This window comes from Heptranchias perlo, chromosome 2 (assembly GCF_035084215.1).
Source record: "Heptranchias perlo isolate sHepPer1 chromosome 2, sHepPer1.hap1, whole genome shotgun sequence".
NCBI lineage: Eukaryota > Metazoa > Chordata > Chondrichthyes > Hexanchiformes > Hexanchidae > Heptranchias > Heptranchias perlo.
This window is the reverse complement of record NC_090326.1, coordinates 100396455-100418339: the sequence shown is the minus strand read 5'-3', so window position 1 is coordinate 100418339 and position 21885 is coordinate 100396455. Positions and strand designations below refer to the sequence as shown.

The following is a 21885-nucleotide window of genomic DNA, read 5'->3' as shown; positions in this document are numbered from 1 at the left end:
CAACCATTCAATTAAATGGTTAGAACATCACACGCAGTGAACTCCTGGCAGGTGACCTTCCCACTGGGCGCACAAAATCAGATAATTATCCTTCTTATTCCTGCATCCCAATGGTATGATCATATTATTCCATTTGTTTAACACATCGGTGACTAACATTTCCAGAGATAATCCATATAAATGGAGTTTTTATTTACACACAGTGTGGATATTTTCATTGAAGGAACAGCAGGCACAGGTTTAAGATACAAACCAGATGATCATCTTTAAATCGACTCATTAAAATGGGGATTAAAACTTTGCAAAGTTTCTGCTAATACTGGTGGACAGTGGTTTAAAATATTTTTGATCCTCCAAATGATATTAGGTCAAATTAAAGCCACAAATAGACTGATATTAGAAAAATAAATACTAGTATGTTACAATATGGCACGAGAGTTGAGCATCTATTAACATGGGAAACAAAAGAGTCAACATTGATATTTTATCAGATTGTGCAAAACATTGTTCCCATTTGCATTGTTCAGCCCTTTTGGAGGGAAAGATGCTATCGTTGTAGAATTTATTTCCCTTACATCAGAATGAGCTTATATACCATTATACAAATGACCATGGCTGAGAGCACTGTGTGTACCTACATTACACAACATGCTTTTATGCAAATTTAGCTGAGACTTATATGCTTATCTTGTAATGTGCACAGTATGCTTCAACAACATTGAAGCTGGTTAACCTAACATGATTTAGATGTTCAGCTTAGAAAATAAAATAGTTAACAACCATTCATACAAATAAAATCTATTACTGATAGAGCAGGGCAAGGAAGGAAACATAAGAAATGAAAATAATTAATGAGAAGTAAAAAAGGCCAATTAAACAACTCTGTAAAATGAATATATTGGAGGTAGAACAGGTCAACAGTACAAAAGTTGAGAATCCCTTTGGTGCAAAGAATTGTGCCACAGAATATTTGAATGCATGTTCACACTTGTGATAGCCTCCAAAAGTTCAGCCCTAATCTTGGCATTTAGGGGAGGTATAAAGAGACGACTAGACAAATTTCCATGCTGTTAAGAAAGAAGGCCATTGTGGTGTACGGACAAGAGGTTAGAAATTACTGTTGGCAATAGTAGATGAATGTTCAACACATTCACAGAGTACTCCATCCTCTCTTTTAACACAGGTGGTAACCTGTTCATTTTTAAATGGGTTAAAGCAGCCATGGAATGAATTATTTGGTCAACCACTAATATCAGCACCTGTAATTTCTGGGCTAATACATGCAAATTGCTACATGACATTAATGAGATGTTTTGACAGGGATTAGAATAAAATGAAGATTACAGTGTCTTCCTTAATTAGTCAAATTCTTCCCTATTCCAAATATGTTTATGATGTGGAGATGCCAGTGATGGACTGGGGTTGACAATTGTAAACAATTTTACAACACCAAGTTATAGTCCAGCAATTTTATTTTAAATTCACAAGCTTTCGGAGGCTTCCTCCTTCCTCAGATTCACCTGAGGAAGGAGGAAGCCTCCGAATTTAAAATATAATTGCTGGACTATAACTTGGTGTTGTAAAATTGTTTACAAATATGTTTAGCCAAGGGTAATAACTGACAGCGTAATTAACTTTCATGTGAATTACTGTATCTGTTCAAATATAACTTCTTTTCCATGAAATCATAAGAGCTTTGAAGATCAGTCTGTACCATTCAGCCCTATTGATAGGATGTTCTGCATCTTACCATGTAAATAAACTTATCTAAAAAATGAGACATTGAAACATGATTGAGAGCAATTTATCACTTGGACATAGATATATGGAGCTTTTTATAAAAATTTATTAACGGTATGATCCCTGGGCCCAAGTTGACATCTTGCTCTCTCTGGTTAAAAAATAACTCAGCAAGAGGACATATTGTTGATATCACATTGAGCTGCCCATTAATAAATAGCCTTGTACATCTTTTTATCATTTTAATTGAAAATACATTTGAAGGAATACCATATCTTAATTGATATTGTAATTTTACCAGAAATATAGATTTTTATTTTAAACCTACAAATTTCAAGGAAAACATCCACGGCTACCTTACCAGGTCAGTTAATTTGAATGTCAGCAAGTTTACAGACTTTATTTCAACCTTAGCCCCATTTCATATGATGCCCATAGGACAGTAACAAGGTGGTAGAATATCTATATACCATATTCTTTTTGACAAGTTGAAGTATTGAAATCATATTGAATCTTGATTTTTTTTTAATACAGTACATTCTTGATCACCTGCTGCAGGTGTTCTGAGTTATACAGTCACATACAGTGACAGATGCAGTGGTGAGCCTTGTATTTGCTGATGTGCTGAACCTATGCTTCTCTTTGTGCATCTAAAATGGATGGACTCACAAATCCAATAATGAGGTATTGGTAGGCTACGTAGCAACTGATTGGCAGTGGATAAGGTGACTGCCATATTGAGCTTCACTAGATTGAGTTTATAAACAGGAAACTTCTCCATTCCCATCCCAGGTGCACTTGAGCATCTGCTAGTATTTTACCAAAGTGTGGAAACTATATAGCTATGCTACTTCTCCATTGTTGATAGTGAAAGCTGTTTTACAGTGGCTTTGTTCCCAGAGGAACAGAATATGGTAACGGTCAACCTGATGGATATCTCCAGTTGTTTCTTTTGTTTTTCCATCAAGGGTAAATAACTCTGGGAGGAAGAGGAAGACTCTCAATCTCTATATATAATTTTTTGTTACTATTAGTAAGTTGAATCTGTGCCTGGACAATCTTCCTGTAACATTGAAGTCTTGATTATTTCAGAGAAAGATTAAATGACAAACAGAATGTACACAATAGCACAGCTGAGGCACAGTTTAGGAAATGATTAACAAAGGTAATGAATAGCCTTCTGCCTTTGTTGCAGAATTTAAAACGTGGACCTACTCACTGTCCCCATGTTAGGCAAAAAGAAAAAAAAATCTGCCAAAATTCCCACTACTCCAGATTGCTATCCAGTAACCCCTTACTGGAAGTGTATGTGCGAATGTCAGGCAAAAAGTTCATTAACTCTTTCCCCCCCCACCCCCTCCAGCTTACGTTCCACTGGCTAACTGACATAGCCATCCAAGCTCACGTATAAAGAGTGGCCGCCAGAGGATTGCTGCTCCTTGTGGAGCTATGGCAGAACGTAGGTTACTACACACAACACACAAAACCTGGATCTGACATACATCAATACATCAGTAATTGGACAGAAATACATTGAAACAAAGTAAATTTTTGACCCAACAAGCCAAAACATACACAGTTGCACAATGTTAGAGAAAATGTTTCTCTTATACAGCACAGCAGAATGGAATGACAGAAAAATAATTGTTGGCAGCTGTCAGAGAGATGTCACATAGGGAAGATGTTGGAAATTGAGAGTTCTGGTCCAAAATGCTCTTAAAAAGGGACAATTGCCGTTCAAATTAGACCATGTCTCCTAGCTTGAAGTATGTTAATAGATGTGGATAGGAAAACTTTCTCACACTGTACATTTAAATTGAAGACAGTCATACTTTGTATGTATACCATTTCCTAATAAAACCTTTACAATTAACAAGTAAAATATTCCTGGAATTTTGTCACAGGAAAAATACATAAACGTTTTATTTTAAATGAGAATTTAATCTGAGCAAGTCGTGACTTTTCATATTAAAGTTATTTATGAGGCATGACTATTAAAAATCCTGCAAGCACTGGAGCAAGGATATCCAGGCACAGGATCCAGTGCAGGAAAGGGCAACTGAACAGATACCTTGATGAGTAGTGGTTGAAGAGCCTGGGACTTTTTACTCAGAAGAGATATTATTCAGCATCCTCACAGGAATAGATAAATTGAAGCTTATAGGTTTGAGATTACCACAAACTCTGGGACCAGGGACATGGGCTCAAACTTGCAAGAGGGAAGGTGGTCAGTCAATTTAAATTTAAAGTACTTGACCAGAGGGTGGTCACCACATAGAACAGACCATCCAAGAAGGCAGATAGTATGTAAAAATGAGAGAGAGAATTGGATGGATATTTGTCAGATTAGCCGATTGAGGGGTATTCATTTTTGGGGCCAGCCTACAGACTCTTATGGCTCCGTACTTTCCTATGGGTCCTAGAGTGAAGCCCCCTCAAAAACACTTTTTTCAACTTTATTAAACTGGGTCTGTATAACATCTTGGAATCAATATTTAGTTCATCCTCTTCAAATTAATCAAAAAATAACAGTCTATCTGCTGCCCATATTTTTAATATTTAACATGGAACAATAAATCAGTAGATCAATACATTTGAATACATGATATCCTGATGCTTCATGAAGGAGTATGACGATGATTTATAGCATTTCTGCTAAAAACTCAATAAATGGTTGTTTAAAAATAATTGTTTTACCTATGCATTAAAACAAATCTAATTACATTAATAGTTATTTTTCATCCATATTAATTAGAATGATAATTTTTCCAAGTGTCTATTAGCAATTTAGAAATATACAGAATTTACACAATGGAAAATGGTCATTCGGCCCAGTTTTGTTGGTGCTTACTGCCATGCGAACGAGTAATTCTAATCACATTCACCCAACCTTTTTCCATATCCCTTCAACCTCTACCTATCCAATCTAATCTTGAATGTTGACAGTTTCTGTCTCAACCACTAACCCTGGAAGTGAATTCCACAGCCTCACAATTCTCTGTGTAAAGAAGTTTCTCTTGCTCTCTGTTCTAAATCTCTTGCATTTAATCTTGTATCTATAGTCCCTTGTTCTTACTGCTGGAAACAGTATCTACCCTGCCCCACCCTTTCATAATTTTAAAACACTTTTATCATATCACTCCCTAATCTGCATTGTTCTACTGAAAAAAGACCCAATTTTTCAAGTATTTCAAATCTTTCCTCATAGCTAAAATTCTCTACTCTTGGCAACATCCTCATAAATCTCCTCTGTACCCTCTCTAGTGCAATCACATTTTTCCTGTATTGTGTCCACAACTGTACGCAGTACTCAAGTGTGGCCTAACCAGTGTTTTATACAGTTCCAGCACAACTTCCCTGCTCTTATTTTCTATGCCTCGGCTAATAAAGGAAAGTATTCTATATGCCTTCTTAACCATCTTATCTACCTGTCCTGCTACCTTCAGGGATCTGGACATGCACTCCAAGGTCCCTCACTTCCTCTACACCTCTCAAGTATCCTCCAATTTATTGTGTATTCCCTTGCCTTCCTCTAGTGTGGAGCCCAATACTGCACACAGTGCTCTTAACTAAGTTCTTGAGGTTTTATATAGGCTCTCACTGCCTCTTGGCTTTTATACTGTATACCTCTTGATAAAATCTACAACTTTCAACTCTATTAACCTGAGGTACCAACTTTAATATTCTGTGAACCTGTACCTCCAAATCGCTCTGCTCTTCTACAACACTGAGCCTACTTCCATTCAGAGTATAACTACTGCTGTTATTTTTTTAACCAAAATGCATCACCTCATCCTTACTGACATTAGCCCATTCCCTCAACCCATCAATAATTCTTTGCAGCTTACTTTGGTGTTCTAAAGAATTAACTATATCTCCTATTTTGGTATCATCTGCAAACTGACATTACTCCCTCTAATTCTATATCCAAATCAGTGAACAGAAGTGGCCCCAGAACTGATCCCTGTGAGACATTATCCACATCCAAAACACTCTGAAGAACTGACCGTAACTCCTACTCTGTTCTCTCCCTTTTAACCAATTTTTAATCCAGTTTGCTATTCTTCCCCAAATCCCATACCCCTTAACTTTCTCTACATCCACTGTATTTTCCCACATTACCAGGTGTTACCTTCTCAAAGAATCATTTAGTTCCAGTCTAACTACTCAATTAAAATGTTAAATTCATCTAGTCTGCTAACAGTCTGTCTGTTCAAAAATAAAGTAACATTATGTGCATTACAAGAATTAATTTAACTGATAAAAACTATTCTCAAATGATAAGCCCACAATTTATGCTACTGGTTTACTGTCACTCAATTTCATAGTGAAAAAATTACAAGGAGGGAAAAAAAATGACGACGTGATAGAAATGTGAACGAATGTGCATAGTTGCTCTTTATAAGGTACCCCTCTAATTTACTTAACATTGTGTTAAGTAATTATAGACAAAAGAAAAATGCACTTAATGTTTTTTAAGCAACATTTATCATTTCAGAAAATGTTACACTGTCACATACACAGTGACCAAACCAAGGTAAAATCTCCAAACATATTTATATTACTCTGGGTACCAGGAATATGCAATAAATTTGTTAATGATTAAAAGCTGACCATTACCAGAGGAATAGGTTTCACCATACAAATTAAATTCATTTATTTTTTAGTAAAAATGCTTTTTAAATTGATTCTTCTCTCCATTTTTTCCTTGCTTGGACTGTCTCCTTGTGCCACAGCTCAGATTTTTATTTCCCAGAGGTCAAATGTTCTTGAAACTTTGAGGCCCCTCAACCTACAGGGAAAAGGTGGAGGGGGGTGGTGGAAGAGGAAGCCAGAAGACACACTCAGCATTGGGGCTGGATACTTTGCTCAATTTTGGGTTTGTTTCCCTTTTCTCCAAAGCTCTGACTTTGCCTTAAACAAAGAGAGGGTGAGGGTGGGGGGGGGGGGGTGGGAGAAGAGGGAAGGGAGTTCCAATGCTGCTTAGTCAAGTCCCAATTTTACTGTGAGCTGAGGGGAGGAGAAATTAGCATTTAAGTTAGAAATTTGGATCTCGTGGGTAGTCTTTTAAGACTTCGGGAGTTCTCCTAATGTATAGCGTGGAAGAGCAAGCGCTGGGAGCAACTGAGGGAACGTGCATATGCAAGTCTGTCTGTTGCACAGTGGCCGTAAGGGAGAAGATAGTTGTGAGTAGTGAGCAGTGGCAGAAGGTTGGGGGAGGGTTTGGGTTCCAGCAACACTGAAGAAATGCTCAAAAAAAGAGTGGAGGTAGGGAGCTATCTGAAATTGTTTAGTGGGTACTGAAGACACCGATGTCCACAGTGTTGACATATTAGGGAAGGGTGCAATTAACAGCTGGCAAGAGCCTTTACTGAAAGGGGCCTCTTATTATTATTGTCCAGTCTACTATTCCAGCTATTTGATTGACCGGTTAGAAATATCATTTTAATGAGGAAGAATATTCATTATAAGCATTTATATTTTTATTACTTTGCTCCACTTCAGGAAATACCTAACTTTGGTCCAGAGTCTGTGATAAGGACAAAGAGACTCCTGGGCTTCACTCTAATATCTCTGATGTAGAGCTGGAGGGTAACATTCAACTAACATTACATAATGGATTTTTTACCATGCAAAAGTCAACCACAACACCACTATAGGCATAGCAGGTAAATGTTGACTCTTGACTGGCAAAGCCGCAAATAGGAGTTTTAAAATGCAGTTTGAAATCTAGCATACTTTGGCAAAAATACGTGGGTAGATTTACAATATATCCGCTATGTCACTGGTTCCAGTAAATTAATTGGCACTTGGAAAAATATGGGTTAATAAATGAAAGCCAGCACACTTGATATATCTAGCATTTTCTGTATGCCCTGAAGTTTTCCACATGGGGCTTTTTGTAGTTTTAAAGTGTTTTTATATTTCCTGTTGGCAATTCACGCAAGATCTTTGCTGCCAAAACTGCAGACGCTGGAAATTTCTGTTGAGATGCACAGGAACTCCCAAATGTCATGATGTCACCATTACTGACATCCAATTAAGTCATGGGTTGCTTTGTACAACAAAAAATCTGTTTTCAGGTATTTCAGACAGACAATTCTGTATACTACTTCATGGTACTATGCTTGTTGCTTTTCTTAAAGCCAAATAACCAGTCACAATGTCTGAAGGAAGCATGCGGATGTACGAAAACTCCTCCGTGCTGCTAAATCGTAGCTTGCTTTGTGGGTCTGTATAATTGGCCTGCAAGAAAAAGCAACACATATTTGATAAAAATACACAAACACACTACACAGAGGGTAAATTTTAATATGTAGCACTCCTGGCACAGAGCTTCATGCAATGAGAACGCACTTTAAGAACTGCAGTGAGATTAGCAAGCCCAATTTTCTATAGATTCATTTTAATAGATGGAAATTTGCGTGGGCCACAAATTGGATATGCTGACCTGTTGGGAGCACTAAATTGTAAATTTTGCCACATATTGTGCACAAACACCATGCAGTAGTTAAATCATGGTATAGTAATAAAAGCAAAAATATAACTAGTACAATAATAAACTGTTGAAATGTGAGCTAAGATGCCAAAACAGGTAATTTTTCATTGTAAAACATAAGATTTATTAAAATAACTAGTCAGTTGAAACATGAAATTAAACAACTTTTAATCATAATTTTAAATTAACAGTATTTCCCCCCACAAATTTCTGAATTTAACACCGTATAATTACTAGAAATTAAGATGTTTAACCGACCGAACTAAATATACTTTAATATAGTCTTACCGTAGCGGGATGATGGCGTGTTTATCACAAGAATACTAGTCTCATAACTCATATAGCAAAGCCACAAGGGAGTTATACAAATCAATCTCAAGTGGGAATAGGATACTACTCCGACTCTCTAATTCCTAATTGCACTGTATTTTAAAAATCTGTGTGGAGTTTTCTCCATCTGCCTTACATATATTTGCCATCAGGAACTAAATCACTGAGAAAACTTCAGCATACAAATTGAACTCACTTGGAATAAACAAAATCCAGCTTTTTGCAAGTTTCATACACTAAATGTAAAGCTCCCACCACCAGTGTTGATGCTGTGCAAGTAATAATCCCCCCCCCAACCCACATCCACATCCCCAGGATAGCCAAGTTGTTCTCTTCCTTTTCAGAGGTGTTTGGTATTGCCCTCGTTCTTCATTTTCTTTAGTTATTGTTATTTTTATTTGATTAAGGTTTTTTTTAAAAAAAGTATGGGTCTGTGCCAGTACCAGTACATATTGATTTTTGAAGCAGTGCCTACTCAATGCTTTGTTAAATTGAGTGCAATATTGCAGGTTCAAATCTGTCATGTCATTTTATTTTATACTCACAAGTAAAGTTTTAATGAGAATTGGTTCATCTGGGGCATCATCTGTGCTACCGTTTTCATGCATCAGCCGCAGGAAGTCAGTGAGGCGTGTAAGGTCACATTTTCTTTTGGTTGCCAGTAAGAACATTTGTCACTCAGTTAATTTTGTGTGGAGGTTTGTAAGTCTCTTACCTATTCTAGCTTGTGATTTTTGGCAGTGTGGTTCTGTGTTAGAAGGAAAATAACACTATTCTAGCACAGACATCCATAGCCGTGCTTAAACTACATTATATACGTCACTCACTGCCACGTTTTTAAAAAATTCGTTCATGGGATGTGGGCGTCGCTGGCGAGGCCGGCATTTATTGCCCATCCCTAATTGCCCTTGAGAAGGTGGTGGTGAGCCGCCTTCTTGAACCACTGCAATCCTTGTGGTGAAGGTTCTCCCACAGTGCTGTTAGGAAGGGAGTTCCAGGATTTTGACCCAGCGACGATGAAGGAACGGCAATATATTTCCAAGTCGGGATGGTGTGTGACTTGGAGGGGAACGTGCAGGTGGTGTTGTTCCCATGTGCCTGCTGCTCTTGTCCTTCTAGGTGGTAGAGGTTGTGGGTTTGGGAGGTGCTGTCAAAGAAGCCTTGGCGAGTTGCTGCAGTGCATCCTGTGGATGGTACACACTGCAGCCACAGTGCGCCGGTGGTGAAGGGAGTAAATGTTTAGGGTGGCGGATGGGGTGCCAATCAAGCGGGCTGCTTTGTTCTGGATGGTGTCGAGCTTCGAGTGTTGTTGGAGCTGCACTCATCTAGGCAAGTGGAGAGTATTCCATCACACTCCTGACTTGTGCCTTCTGGATGGTGGAAAGGCTTTGGGGAGTCAAGAGGTCAGTCACTCGCCGCAGAATACACAGCCTGCTCTTGTAGCCACAGTATTTATATGGCTGGTCCAGTTAAGTTTCTGGTCAATGGTGACCCTCAGGATGTTGATGTTGGGGGATTCAGCAATGGTAATGCCATTGAATGTCAAGGGGAGGTGGTTAGACTCTCCCTGGCGCGAATGTGACTTACCACTTATCAGCCCAAGCCTGGATGTTGTCCAGGTCTTGCTGCATGCGGGCTCGGACTGCTTCGTTATTTGAGGGGTTGCGAATGGAACTGAACACTGTGCAATCAGCAGCGAACATCCCCATTTCTGACCTTATGATGGAGGGAAGATCATTGATGAAGCAGCTGAAGACGGTTGGGCCGAGGACACTGCCCTGAGGAAATCCTGCAGCAATGTCCTGGGGCTGAGATGATTGGCCTCCAACAACCACTACCATCTTCCTTTGTGCTAGGTATGACTCCACTCACTGGAGAGTTTTCCCCCTGATTCCCATTGACTTCAATTTTACTAGGGCTCCTTGGTGTCACACTCGGTCAAATGCTGCCTTGATGTCAAGGGCAGTCACTCTCACCTCACCTCTGGAATTCAGCTCTTTTGTCCATGTTTGGACCAAGGCTGTAATGAGGTCTGGAGCCGAGTGGTCCTGACAGAACCCAAACTGAGCATCGGCGAGCAGGTTATTGGTGACTAAGTTCCGCTTGATAGCACTGTCGATGACACATCCATCACTTCTGTGTCCACTTCATGTGACCGTGACAGCATTCTTCTCCTGCTCTTGGTCCCTTGTACCCAATGGTCCTCATCAACCACTTGCCATTTCGCGACCCTTCTGCTTCACTAGTCCCTTCCTACCATGACCCCAGTATTGAATACTTCCTGCTTGGGCTCATAGGTTTCTACTGCTCTACTATGTGGATCCTGCTCCTGGAACTCTGAAAACAATATTCTCATTCCCCTCTCTCAACCAAAGCCTGACCATCTCTTTCATTCATCTTCCCCTGAACAAATGTATCCATTCTCATCACTGCTTATCTCTCTTCTTCTGCCACACCCCCACCCCAAAATGACCTCTGCAGGTCTCCTACCTATCCATTCCAAATTGCCCTTTAAAATGCTTGCATTCTTGCAAATAAATTTCTCGTTATCCGTGGTCTACATCTGGAACTTATTAAAACTTGGCTCTCAGATGGTGATTCCTTTCTCTTTGCTGGGGTCATACAGCCCAGCTATACATTGCATCACATCCCTTGTGGTGGTGGTGTAGCCTTAACTGCCAGATTCCTTACTCCTCCGGCACTTTGTCTTCCTTTTAATCCCTCTTCCACTTATCCACCATCCACCCACAAATTCTCAGCTGAAATTTCCTCTCATCCACTGCTCTGAGTGAATTATCATACTCAAGCTCAATCTTTATCTAAATTTCACTAGCTCCCTCTCTTCCTGCTTCTCTGCACTCATGCCCTTGCTTAGTCACATCCTTCACATTTTTTAAAATATTCATTCTCAGGATGTGGGCATCGCTGGCAAGGCTCACATTTATTGCCCATCCCTAGTTGCCCTGAGGGGGTGGTGGTGGGCCGTGTTCTTGATATTCAACTGAGTGGCTTGCTAGGCCACTTCAGAGGACAGTTAAGAGTCAAACACATTGTGTGGGACTGGAGTCACATATAGGTCAGACAGAGTAAGGTCGGCAAATTTCCTTCCCTAAAAAGGTCATTATTGAACCAGTTAGGTTTTTCCTACAATCCGACAGCTTCATGGTCACTTTTACTTATACAGGCATTAAAAAAAAATTCAAATATACAAACTGCCTTCAAATCACGTTCTCTGGATTATTAGTCCAAGCCTCTGGATTACTAGTCTGGTAACATAACCACTACACTACCAAGGCCATCACTTCAATCCTGTCATCTCAAGATTTTATCACTTTCAAAATTTTTATTTTGAACAAAGCCAGTTCCTCGTTTCCCTTAAGGTCCAGATCACACAGTCTACTTCAAACACATTTACAATCTACACCACTGAAGTTTTTTTCTTGTTTTATCATTGCTGACCTTTGCATCAGCCACAAAAACGTGCAGTCAGCAGTAAAGCTCCATTCTGCCAACTGCACGTTGCACTCCACAGAGACTAGCTATAACCACCATCTCAGACCAATGTCACTTGCTTGGCTCTCCAAACCACACAAACCAGTTCCAGTTTGCTGGAGCTATGAAAGCCCATCTGTTATGAAATTATTCTGGTAGCTCCTCAAACTGAGAAATATCATGATCTGGGCTTATTTGATCTTGTGAGTTGAGCTCCTTATTTATCACAGAATCATAGAAAGTTATGGCACAGAAGGAGGCCACTTGGCCCACCGTGTCCATGCCAGTTATGGTCTTAAAAATTATATATAATTTGATTTTCTAGAATAGTAAAGTCAATTAGTTCATAGACAGAAGCCATGTTCATCATTAACCAACAGAGATCAGCTAACGCAGCACAAACTCAGCAGGGATTGAACCTGGTACCTTCCTGGTTTGGATAGAAAAGGTTATTGTACATAATTATACTTGGCCAATTATGTTTTTGCAGTTCGCTTTACGAGGAATTATAAAACCACATAAACCACATGTTGTTTGCAGATCTGTGAAAGACAAGATGTGACCAATGGGAACAAATCCAAATGCTTAACATGTTGCACAGCAATTAAATTTCTGCTTCATTGATTTATTACATTTGATATAGCTTGGCTCCCTCCTTTATTACAAGGGTTGTTATTAATGAAGGCGGCCCTGCATGAAGACTGGTTACTACTGGAGTCCCAAAGGGATCAACTCCATTTTCCCTTGATAGATTTTTGTTAGGTAAGGCTATCTTTCTCAGTAGCAGCAGAAACCTAGAGCCCACGCAGGAAGTACTCAATACTGGGGCAGAAAGAGACACCAGTGAAGCAGTAGTGGTAACTGGGTCAAGGCATGAAGCAGAAGGGTTGAGAAATGGGGAGTGGTTGATAGGGACCAGTGGGGACAAGGGACCAAGAGCGAGAGAAGTCAAATGTAGTCAAGGAAACCATTCGGCCCATCGTGCCTGCTCTTCGAAAGAGCTATCCAATTAGTCTCACTCCCCTGCTCTCTCCCCATAGTTGTGCAATTTTTTCCCCCTTCAAGTATTTATCCAGTTCCCCTTTGAAAGATATTACTGAATCTGCTTCCAACACCCTTTCAGGCAGAGCATTCCAGATCATGACAATTCACTGCGTAAAAACTGTTTCCTCATGTCGCCTCAGATTCTTTTTCCAATTACCTTAAATCTGTGTCCTCTGGTTACTGACCCTTCTGCCACTAGAAACAGTTTCTCCTTATTTACACTGTCAAAACCGTGCATGATTTTGATAACCTCCATCAAATCTTCCCTTAACCTTCCCTGTTCTAAGGAGAACCACCCCAGTTTCTCTATGTAACTGAAGTCCCTCTTCTCTGGCACCATTCTATTAAATCTCTTCTGCACCCTCTAAAGGCCGCTTAAGGTGCGGTGCCCATAGTGGTTATGTTACTGGACTAGTAATCCAGAGGCATGAGTTCAAATCCTGCCACGGCAGCTGGGGAATTTAAATTCAATTCATTGAATAAAATATGGAATTAAAATACCTGTATCAGTAATGGTGACCATGAAACTACCGGATTGTCGTAAAAACCCATCTGGTTCACTAATGTCCTTTAGGGAAGGAAACCTGCCTTCCTTATCCGGTCTGGCCTATATGTGACTCCAAACCCACAGCAATGTGGTTGATTCTTAACTGCCCTCTGAAATGGCCTAGCAAGCCACTCAGTTGTAAAGTCTCGCTAAAAAAAGTCACAATAAGAATAAAACCAGACGGACCACCCGGCACCGGACACAACAAAGGCAAATCAAGCTCAGTCAACCCTGCAAAGTCCTCCTTACTAACATCTAGGGACTTGTGCCAAAATTGGGAGAGCTGTCCCACAGACTAGTCAAGCAACAGCCTGACATAGCCACAATCACGGAATCATACCTTTCAGCCAACGTCCCAGACTCTTCCATCACCAGCCTTGGGTATGTCCTGTCCCACTGGCAGGACAGACCCACCAGAGGTGGCGGTACAGTGATATACAGTCAGGAGGGAGTGGCCCTGGGAGTCCTCAACATGGACTCTGGACCCCATGAAATCTCATGGCATCAGGTCAAACATGGGCAAGGAAACCTGCTGCTGATTACCACCTACCGCCCTCCCTCAGCTGATGAATCAGTCCTCCTCCATGTAGAACACCACTTGGAGGAAGCACTGAGGGTAGCAAGGGCACAGAATGTACTCTGGGTGGGGGACTTCAATGTCCATCACCAAGAGTGGCTTGGTAGCACCACTACTGACCGAGCTGGCCGAGTCCTGAAGGACATAGCTGCCAGACTGGGCCTGCAGCAGATGGTGAGCGAACCAACACAAGGGGAAAAACTTACTTGACCTCGTGCTCACCAATCTACCTGTTGCAGATGCATCTGTCCACAGTCCTCGTGGAAATGAAGTCCCGTCTTCGCACTGAGGACACCATCCAACGTGTTGTGTGGCACTACCACCACCGTGCTAAATGGGATAGATTCAGGACAGATCTAGCAGCTCAAAACTGGGCATCCATGACCTCTGTGGGCCATCAGCAGCAGCACAATCTGTAACCTCATGGCCCGGCATATTCCTCACTCTACCATTACTAACAAGCGAGGGGATCAACCCTGGTTCAATGAGGAGTGTAGAAGAGCATGCCAGGAGCAGCACCAGGCGTACCTAAAAATGAGGTGCCAACTTGGTGAAGCTACAACACAGGACTACATGCATGCTAAACAGCGGAAGCAACGTGCTATAGACAGAGCTAAGCGATTCCACAATCAACGGATCAGATCAAAGCTCTGCAGTCCTGCCACATCCAGTCGTGAATGGTGGTGGACAATTAAACAACTAACGGAGAGTGGGGGGGGGGGGGGGGGGGGGAAGGAGGCTCCATAAACATCCCCATCCTCAACAATGGCTGAGTCCAGCACGTTTGCAACCATCTTCAGCCAGAAGTGCCGAGTGGATGATCCATCTCGGCCGCCTCCCGATATCCCCACCATCACAGAAGCCAGTCTTCAGCCAATTCGATTCACTCCACGTGATATCAAGAAATGGCCGAGTGCACTGGATACAGCGAAGGCTATGGGCCCCGACAACATCCCAGTTGTCGTGCTGAAGACTTGTGCTCCAGAACCAGCCACGCCTCTAGCCAAGCTGTTCCAGTAGAGCTACAACACTGGCATCTACCCGACAATGTGGAAAATTGCCCAGGTATGTCCTGTCCACAAAAAGGACAAATCCAATCCGGCCAATTACCGCCCCATCAGTGTACTCTCAATCATCAGCAAAGTGATGGAAGGTGTCGTCGACAGTGCTATCAAGCGGCACTTACTCACCAATAACCTGCTCACCGATGCTCAGTTTGGGTTCCGCCAGGACCACACTGCTCCAGACCTCATTACAACCTTGGTCCAAGCACGGACAAAAGAGCTGAATTCCAGAGGTGAGGTGACAGTGACTGCCCTTGACATCAAGGCAGCATTTGACAGAGTGTGGCACCAAGGAGCCCTAGTAAAATTGAAGTCAATGGGAATCGGGGAATCTGGAGTCATACCTAGCACAAAGGAAGATGGTAGTGGTTGTTGGTGGCCAATCATCTCAGCCCCAGGACATTGCTGCAGGAGTTCCTCAGGGCAGTGTCCTAGGCCCAACCATCTTCAGCTGCTTCATCAATGATCTTCCCTCCATCATAAGGTCAGAAATGGGGATGTTCGCTGATGATTGCACAGTGTTCAGGTCCATGCGCAACCCCCCATGCAGCAAGACCCGGACACCATCCAGGCTTGGGCTCAAAAGTGGCAAGTAACATTCGCGCCAGACAATGACCATCTCCAACAAGAGAGAGTCTAACCACCTCCCCTTGACATTCAACGGTATTACCATCGTCAAATCCCCCACCATCAACATCCTGGGGGTCACCATTGACCAGAAACTTAACTGGACCAGCCATATAAATACTGTGGCTACAAGAGCAGGTCAGAGGCTGGGTATTCTGCGGCGAGTGACTCACCTCCTGACTCCCCAAAGCCTTTCCACCATCCAGAAGGCACAAGTCATGAGTGCGATGGAATATTCTCCACTTGCCTGGATGAGTGCAGCTCTAACAACACTCAAGAAACTCAATGCCATCCAGGACAAAGCAGCCCATTTGATTGGCACCCCATCCACCACCCTAAACATTCACTCCCTTCACCACTGGCGCACTGTGGCTGCAGTATGTACCATCCACAGGATGCACTGCAGTCAACTTGCCAAGGCTGCTTCGACAGCACCTTCCAAACCCGCGACCTCTACCACCTAGAAGGACAAGAGCAGCAGGCACATAGGAACACCACCTGCACGTTCCCCTCCAAGTCACTCACCATTCCGACTTGGAAATATATCACCGTTCCTTCATCGTCGCTGGGTCAAAATCCTGGAACTCCCTTCTAACAGCACTGTGGGAGAACCTTCACCACACGGACTGCAGCGGTTCAAGGCGGCGGCTCACCACCACCTTCTCAAGGGCAATTAGGGATGGGCAATAAATGCCGGCCTCGCCAGCGACGCCCACATCCCATGAACGAACAAAAAAAAAGAATTGGACACATTACTCCAGCTGGGGCCTAACCAGTGCTTTATGAAGGTTTAGCATAACCTCCTTGTTTTTGTACTCTGTGCCTCTATTTATAAAGATGAGGATCCTATATGCTTTTTTTTTTAAACAGCCTTCTCAACTTATCCTGCCACCTTCAAAGACTTGTGTACATACACCGCCAGGTCTCCGTTCCTTCACCCCCTTTAAAATTGTATCATTTAGTTTATATTGCCTCTCCTCAACCTTCCGATCAAAAATGAATCACTTCAAACTTCTCTGCATTAAATTTCATCTGCCAGTCTATGTCCTCCTGAAGTCTGTTATCCTCCTCACTGTTTACTACATTACCGAGTTTTGTGTCATCTCCAAACTTTGAAATTATGCCCTGTATACCCAAGTCCAGGTCATTAATATATATAAAAAAAGAGCAGTGGTCCTAATAGTGACCCCTGGGGGACACCACTGTATACCTCCCTCCAGTCTGAAAAACAACCATTCACCATTACTCTCTGCTTTCTGTCCCCTAGCCAATTTTGTATCCACGCTGCCACTGTCCCTTTAATCCCATGGGCTTTAATTTTGCTAACAAGTCTCTTATGTGGCACTTTATCAAATACCTTTTGAAAGTCTATTTACACAACATCAACCGCACAACCCTCATCAATCCTCTCTGTTACGTCATCAAAGAATTCAATCAAGTTAGTCAAACACGATTTGCCTTTAACAAATCCGTGCTGGCTTTCATTTATAACCCATATTTTTCCAAGTGCCAATTAATTTTGTCCTGGATTATTGTCTCTAAAAGTTTCCCCACCACTATCGTTAGGCTGACTGGCCTGCAGTTGCCAGCTTTATCCCTCTCCCCTTTTTTGAACAGGGATGTTAAGTTTGTAATCCTCAAGTCCTCTAGCACCACTCCCATATCTAAGAGGGATTGGAATTATGAACCTGACATCTGTCATAGCCTCCTTTTTCCATTTCATTTTAATCTCTATATCTTTAGTCATCCAAGGAGCTCTAGCTTTGGATGCCCTTCCTTTCCCAGTCAAGGGAATATATCTAGTCTGTACCTGAGCTATCTCCTCTTTGAAGGACTCCCATTGCTCATTTACCATTTTACCTGCCAACCTTTGATTCCAATCCACCTGAGCAAGATCCCTTTTCAACTCACTGAATTAGCCCTCCTCCAGTTTATTTTCACATTTGATTTTTCCTTGTCCTTTTCCATAACTACTCTAAACCTAATGATAGTGATTACCGTGTCCCAAATGCTCCCCCACTGAAACATGCTCCACTTCATTCCCCAGAACTAGATCTAACACTATTTCCTTCCTCATTGGGCTAGAAACATAATGATCAAGAAAGTTCTCTGAACACATTTCAGAAATTCCTCCCCCTCTTTGCCCTTTACACTGTTACTGTCCCAGTCTATATTGGGATAATTGAAGTTCCCCAATTTTACTACTCTATAGTTCTTGCATCTTTCTGCAATTTGCTCCGCTATCTGCTTCCCACTATTTGGTGGCCTATAGTACATACCCAGCAGTGTAATAGCTCCTCTATTGTTCCTTCATTCTAACATAAGAACATAAGAAATAGGAGCAGGAGTAGGCCAATCGGCCCCTCGAGCCTGCTCCGCCATTCAATAAGATCATGGCTGATCTGATCCTAACCTCAAATCTAAATTCATGTCCAATTTCCTGCCCGCTCCCCGTACCCAAATAGATTGTCTTTAAACCCTCAAGTACATCATCCCTTTCCAGTGCTGTAACTGTATCTTTGATCAATACTGCGACCCCCTCCTTTTTCACATTCCCTATCTTTCCTGAATACCTTGTAGCCAGGAATATTAAGTGCCCCCCCCACCCCCCTTGTTTCAGCCAGGTCTCCATTATGGTCACTATATCATAATCCCATACGGCTACTTGTACCTGCAGCTCACCAACCTTATTTACCATGCTCCGCGCATTTATGCACATGCACTCTAAACCCATCTTAGTCTGCCTCGCATTTCCCTCCTGTCTGATCCTTCCTATTTCTGAACTACTCTTTATTCCAAGGTGGTTTGTCTTTCCCAGTTCTCTGTGCACCTTGTATCTCCTAGCTAATGCTTCTTCCTGGTGCCCCTCCCCCTGCCAAATTAGTTTAAACCCTCGCCCACAGCAGTAGTTAACATCCCTGTGAGGACATTGGTCCCAGCCCTGTTGCGGTGCAACCCGTCCACCTAGTACAGGTCCCTCCTGCCCCAGAACTGGTCCCAGTGCCCCAGGAATCTGAAGCTCTCCATCCTGTACCATTTCTCCAATCACGCATTAACTTGTCTTATCCTACTATTCCTATAGTCACTAGCACGTGGCACTGGGAGTAATCCAGAGATTACTGCCTTTGAGATCCTGCGCTTTACCTTCCTCCCTAGCTCCTGAAACTGTCTGTTGGACCTCAACCCCTTTACTACCTATGTCACTGGTTCCAACATTAACCTCAACTTCTGGCTGTTCCCTCTTTCCCCCGCAAAATGTTTCACACCCTCTCAGTGATGTCCTTTATCCTGGCACCAGGGAGGCAACACACCGTGCAAGACTTATGTCGGCGGTTGCAGAAACTCCTATCTACCCCCTTGACTATTGAATTCCCTATGACCACTGCATTTCTACATTTTGCTGTGCCCCCTTGTGCAGTCATTTGCCCCATGGTACCGTGGATGTGCTCTAGACTGCACTCCCTCGAGGTGTCGTCACTCTCACTGGTATTCAGCACTGAAAACCGGTTTGAGAGTGTCACTGTCCCAGAGGATTCCTGCACTGCCTGCCTCTTCCTACCCTGCCAGATGGCCACCGACTTTACTATTCTCCGGAACTCTCTGTAGCTGCGGGGTGGCCACAAATTCTCAGCCTCCGGTATGCCCGGCAGTGACTCCAGCAGCTCTTCAAGCTCAGAAACTCTGAGCTTGAGTTCGAGCAACTGGAGGCACTTCCTACACACGTGATCATCCAGGATACATGAAGCATCCTTGAGTTCCCACATGGCAAAGGAATTGCAGGCAACGGGTCTCAGCTGTCCTGTCATTTTGCTTAAAAGTCTATCTAGTTACATTTAATATATATTTTATGTATACCAGATTTTTATTTAATGAATTCGATTCCCTTTAATGTTGATATCCTCTACTTTAATTTTATCCCCTTAGATCTAATTATTGATTATTTATAAATTTGCTTATTTATTGTTGTCCCTTGGTTTAAATTACTTAGCACCTCTTTCCCCCTGTGCACCGAATTCCCACTCTCACCAAATTCCCCACTAAACTGCTGGCCATTCAATTCTCTTTCGTGGTCCCCATGCTAGCTGACACTGCAAAAGGTTCCCTCTCCTCAGGTACTTTCTCCCTCCCTTTCAAAACTGTTGTAATCACACTACAAACTCTGTACCCTTAACACCAATTGCGTCTCCTATTGTCTTAGGTCGAACTCGTCTGTTTGCAACCTGTGTTCAATTCGACTCCAAGCTGTGCTTCCCACCCAACATCCTCTCCATCACAAAGACGGCCAACTTCAAGTCTAACATCATCCACCTCTGCCTCAGGCCATCTGCTACTGTAACTCTCATCCATGCTTTTGACACCTCCAGACTCGACTCTTCCAATGCTGTCCTGTCCATCATCACATCCTCCACATTCCATAAACTACAGTTCATCCAAAACTCTGCTACCCGTATCCTATCCTGCTCCAAGTCGTGCTCATCCATCACCCTTGTCCTTGCTGATATACATCGACTTCTGGTCCCCCAACGCCACTTTAAAATTCTCATCCTTGTGTTTAAATCTCTTCTGGCCTTGCCCCTCCCTATCTAAATTCCTCCAGCCCCCGACTCCAGCCTCTTCTGCACGCCCTCTCATCCAACCACTAGCAGCCGTGCTTCTAGCCATCTAGGCCCCATATTCGGTAATTCCCTCCCTAAATCCCTCCATGTCAGTGCCTCCCTCTCCTCCTTTAAGACCCTTCTTAAAACCCACCTATAAGAAAACTTTTGCTCCACGTCTATTTTTGCCTGATTATGCCTCTGTGAAGAATCTTGGGACGTTGTTCTACGTTAAAGGCGCTATATAAATGTAAGTTGATGTTGTTCTGATACTACAAGCCCACCAACTCCCACAACTACCTCAATTATATTTTTATTATTTGTTCTCAGGATATAGGTGATGCAGGTAAAACTGCATTCATTCCTAGTTGCCATGAGGTGGTGGTCATGGGCCTTCTCCTTGAACCGTTGCAGTTCCTGTGGTGATAGTGCTCCCACAATGGTATTAGGTAAGGAATTCCAGAATATTGATCCAGTGATGATAAAGAAATGGCAACATATGTCCAAGTCAAGATGGCATTTGATAAGGTCCCACATAAGAGACTGTTAGCCAAGATAGAAGCCCGTGGAATCGAGGGAAAAGTACGGACTTGGTTAGGAAGTTGGCTGAGCAAAAGGCAATAGAGAGTAAGGATAATGGGAAGGTGCTAACATTGGCAGGATGTGACTAGTGGAGTCCTGCAGGGATCTGTCTTGGGGCCTCAATTATTCATAATATTTATTAACGACTTAGATGAAGGCATAGAAAGTCTCATATCTAAGTTTGCCGATTTACCCGAGGAAGGAGGAAGCCTCCGAAAGCTTGTAAATTTCAAATAAAATCGTTGGACTATAACTTGGTGTTGTAAAATTGTTTACAATGGTCAACCCCAGTCCATCACCGGCATCGCCACAACAAAGATTGGTGGCATTGTAAGCAGTGTAGATGAAAACATAAAATTACAAAGAGATATTGATATATTCGGGGCAAAACTGTGGCAAATGGAATTCAATGTAGACAATGTGAGGTCATCCACTTTGGATCAAAAAAGGATACAACAGGGTACTTTCTAAAAAGTTAAAAACAGTGGATGTCCAAAGGGACATAGGGGTTCAGGTACATCGATCATTGAAGGGTCATGAACAGGTGCAGAAAATAATCAAGAAGGCTATTGGAATGCTGGCCTTTATATCTAGAGGACTAGAGTACAAGAGGGCAGAAGTTATGCTGCAGCTATACAAAACCCTGGTTAGACCGCACCTGGAGTACTGTGAGCAGTTCTGGGCACCGCACCTTCGGAAGGACATATTGGCCTTGGAGGGAGTGCAGCGTAGGTTTACTAGAATGATACCCGGACTTCAAGGGTTAAGTTATGAGGAGAGATTACACA

The 21885-nt window shown here is 42.4% G+C and overlaps 1 protein-coding gene across 1 annotated transcript in view; it reads right to left on the bottom strand.

Moving 5' to 3' along the window:
* Window positions 1-1824: 1824 nt before the first annotated feature.
* The window catches only part of ino80c (INO80 complex subunit C), a 44239-nt gene continuing 24178 nt past the window's right edge, over window positions 1825-21885 (bottom strand). Inside the window, exon 5 of the mRNA XM_068005090.1 lies at window positions 1825-7986. Within this exon, the coding sequence (XP_067861191.1) occupies window positions 7855-7986 (132 nt within the window). The 3' untranslated portion in view covers window positions 1825-7854. The remainder of the gene's footprint in view (window positions 7987-21885) is intronic.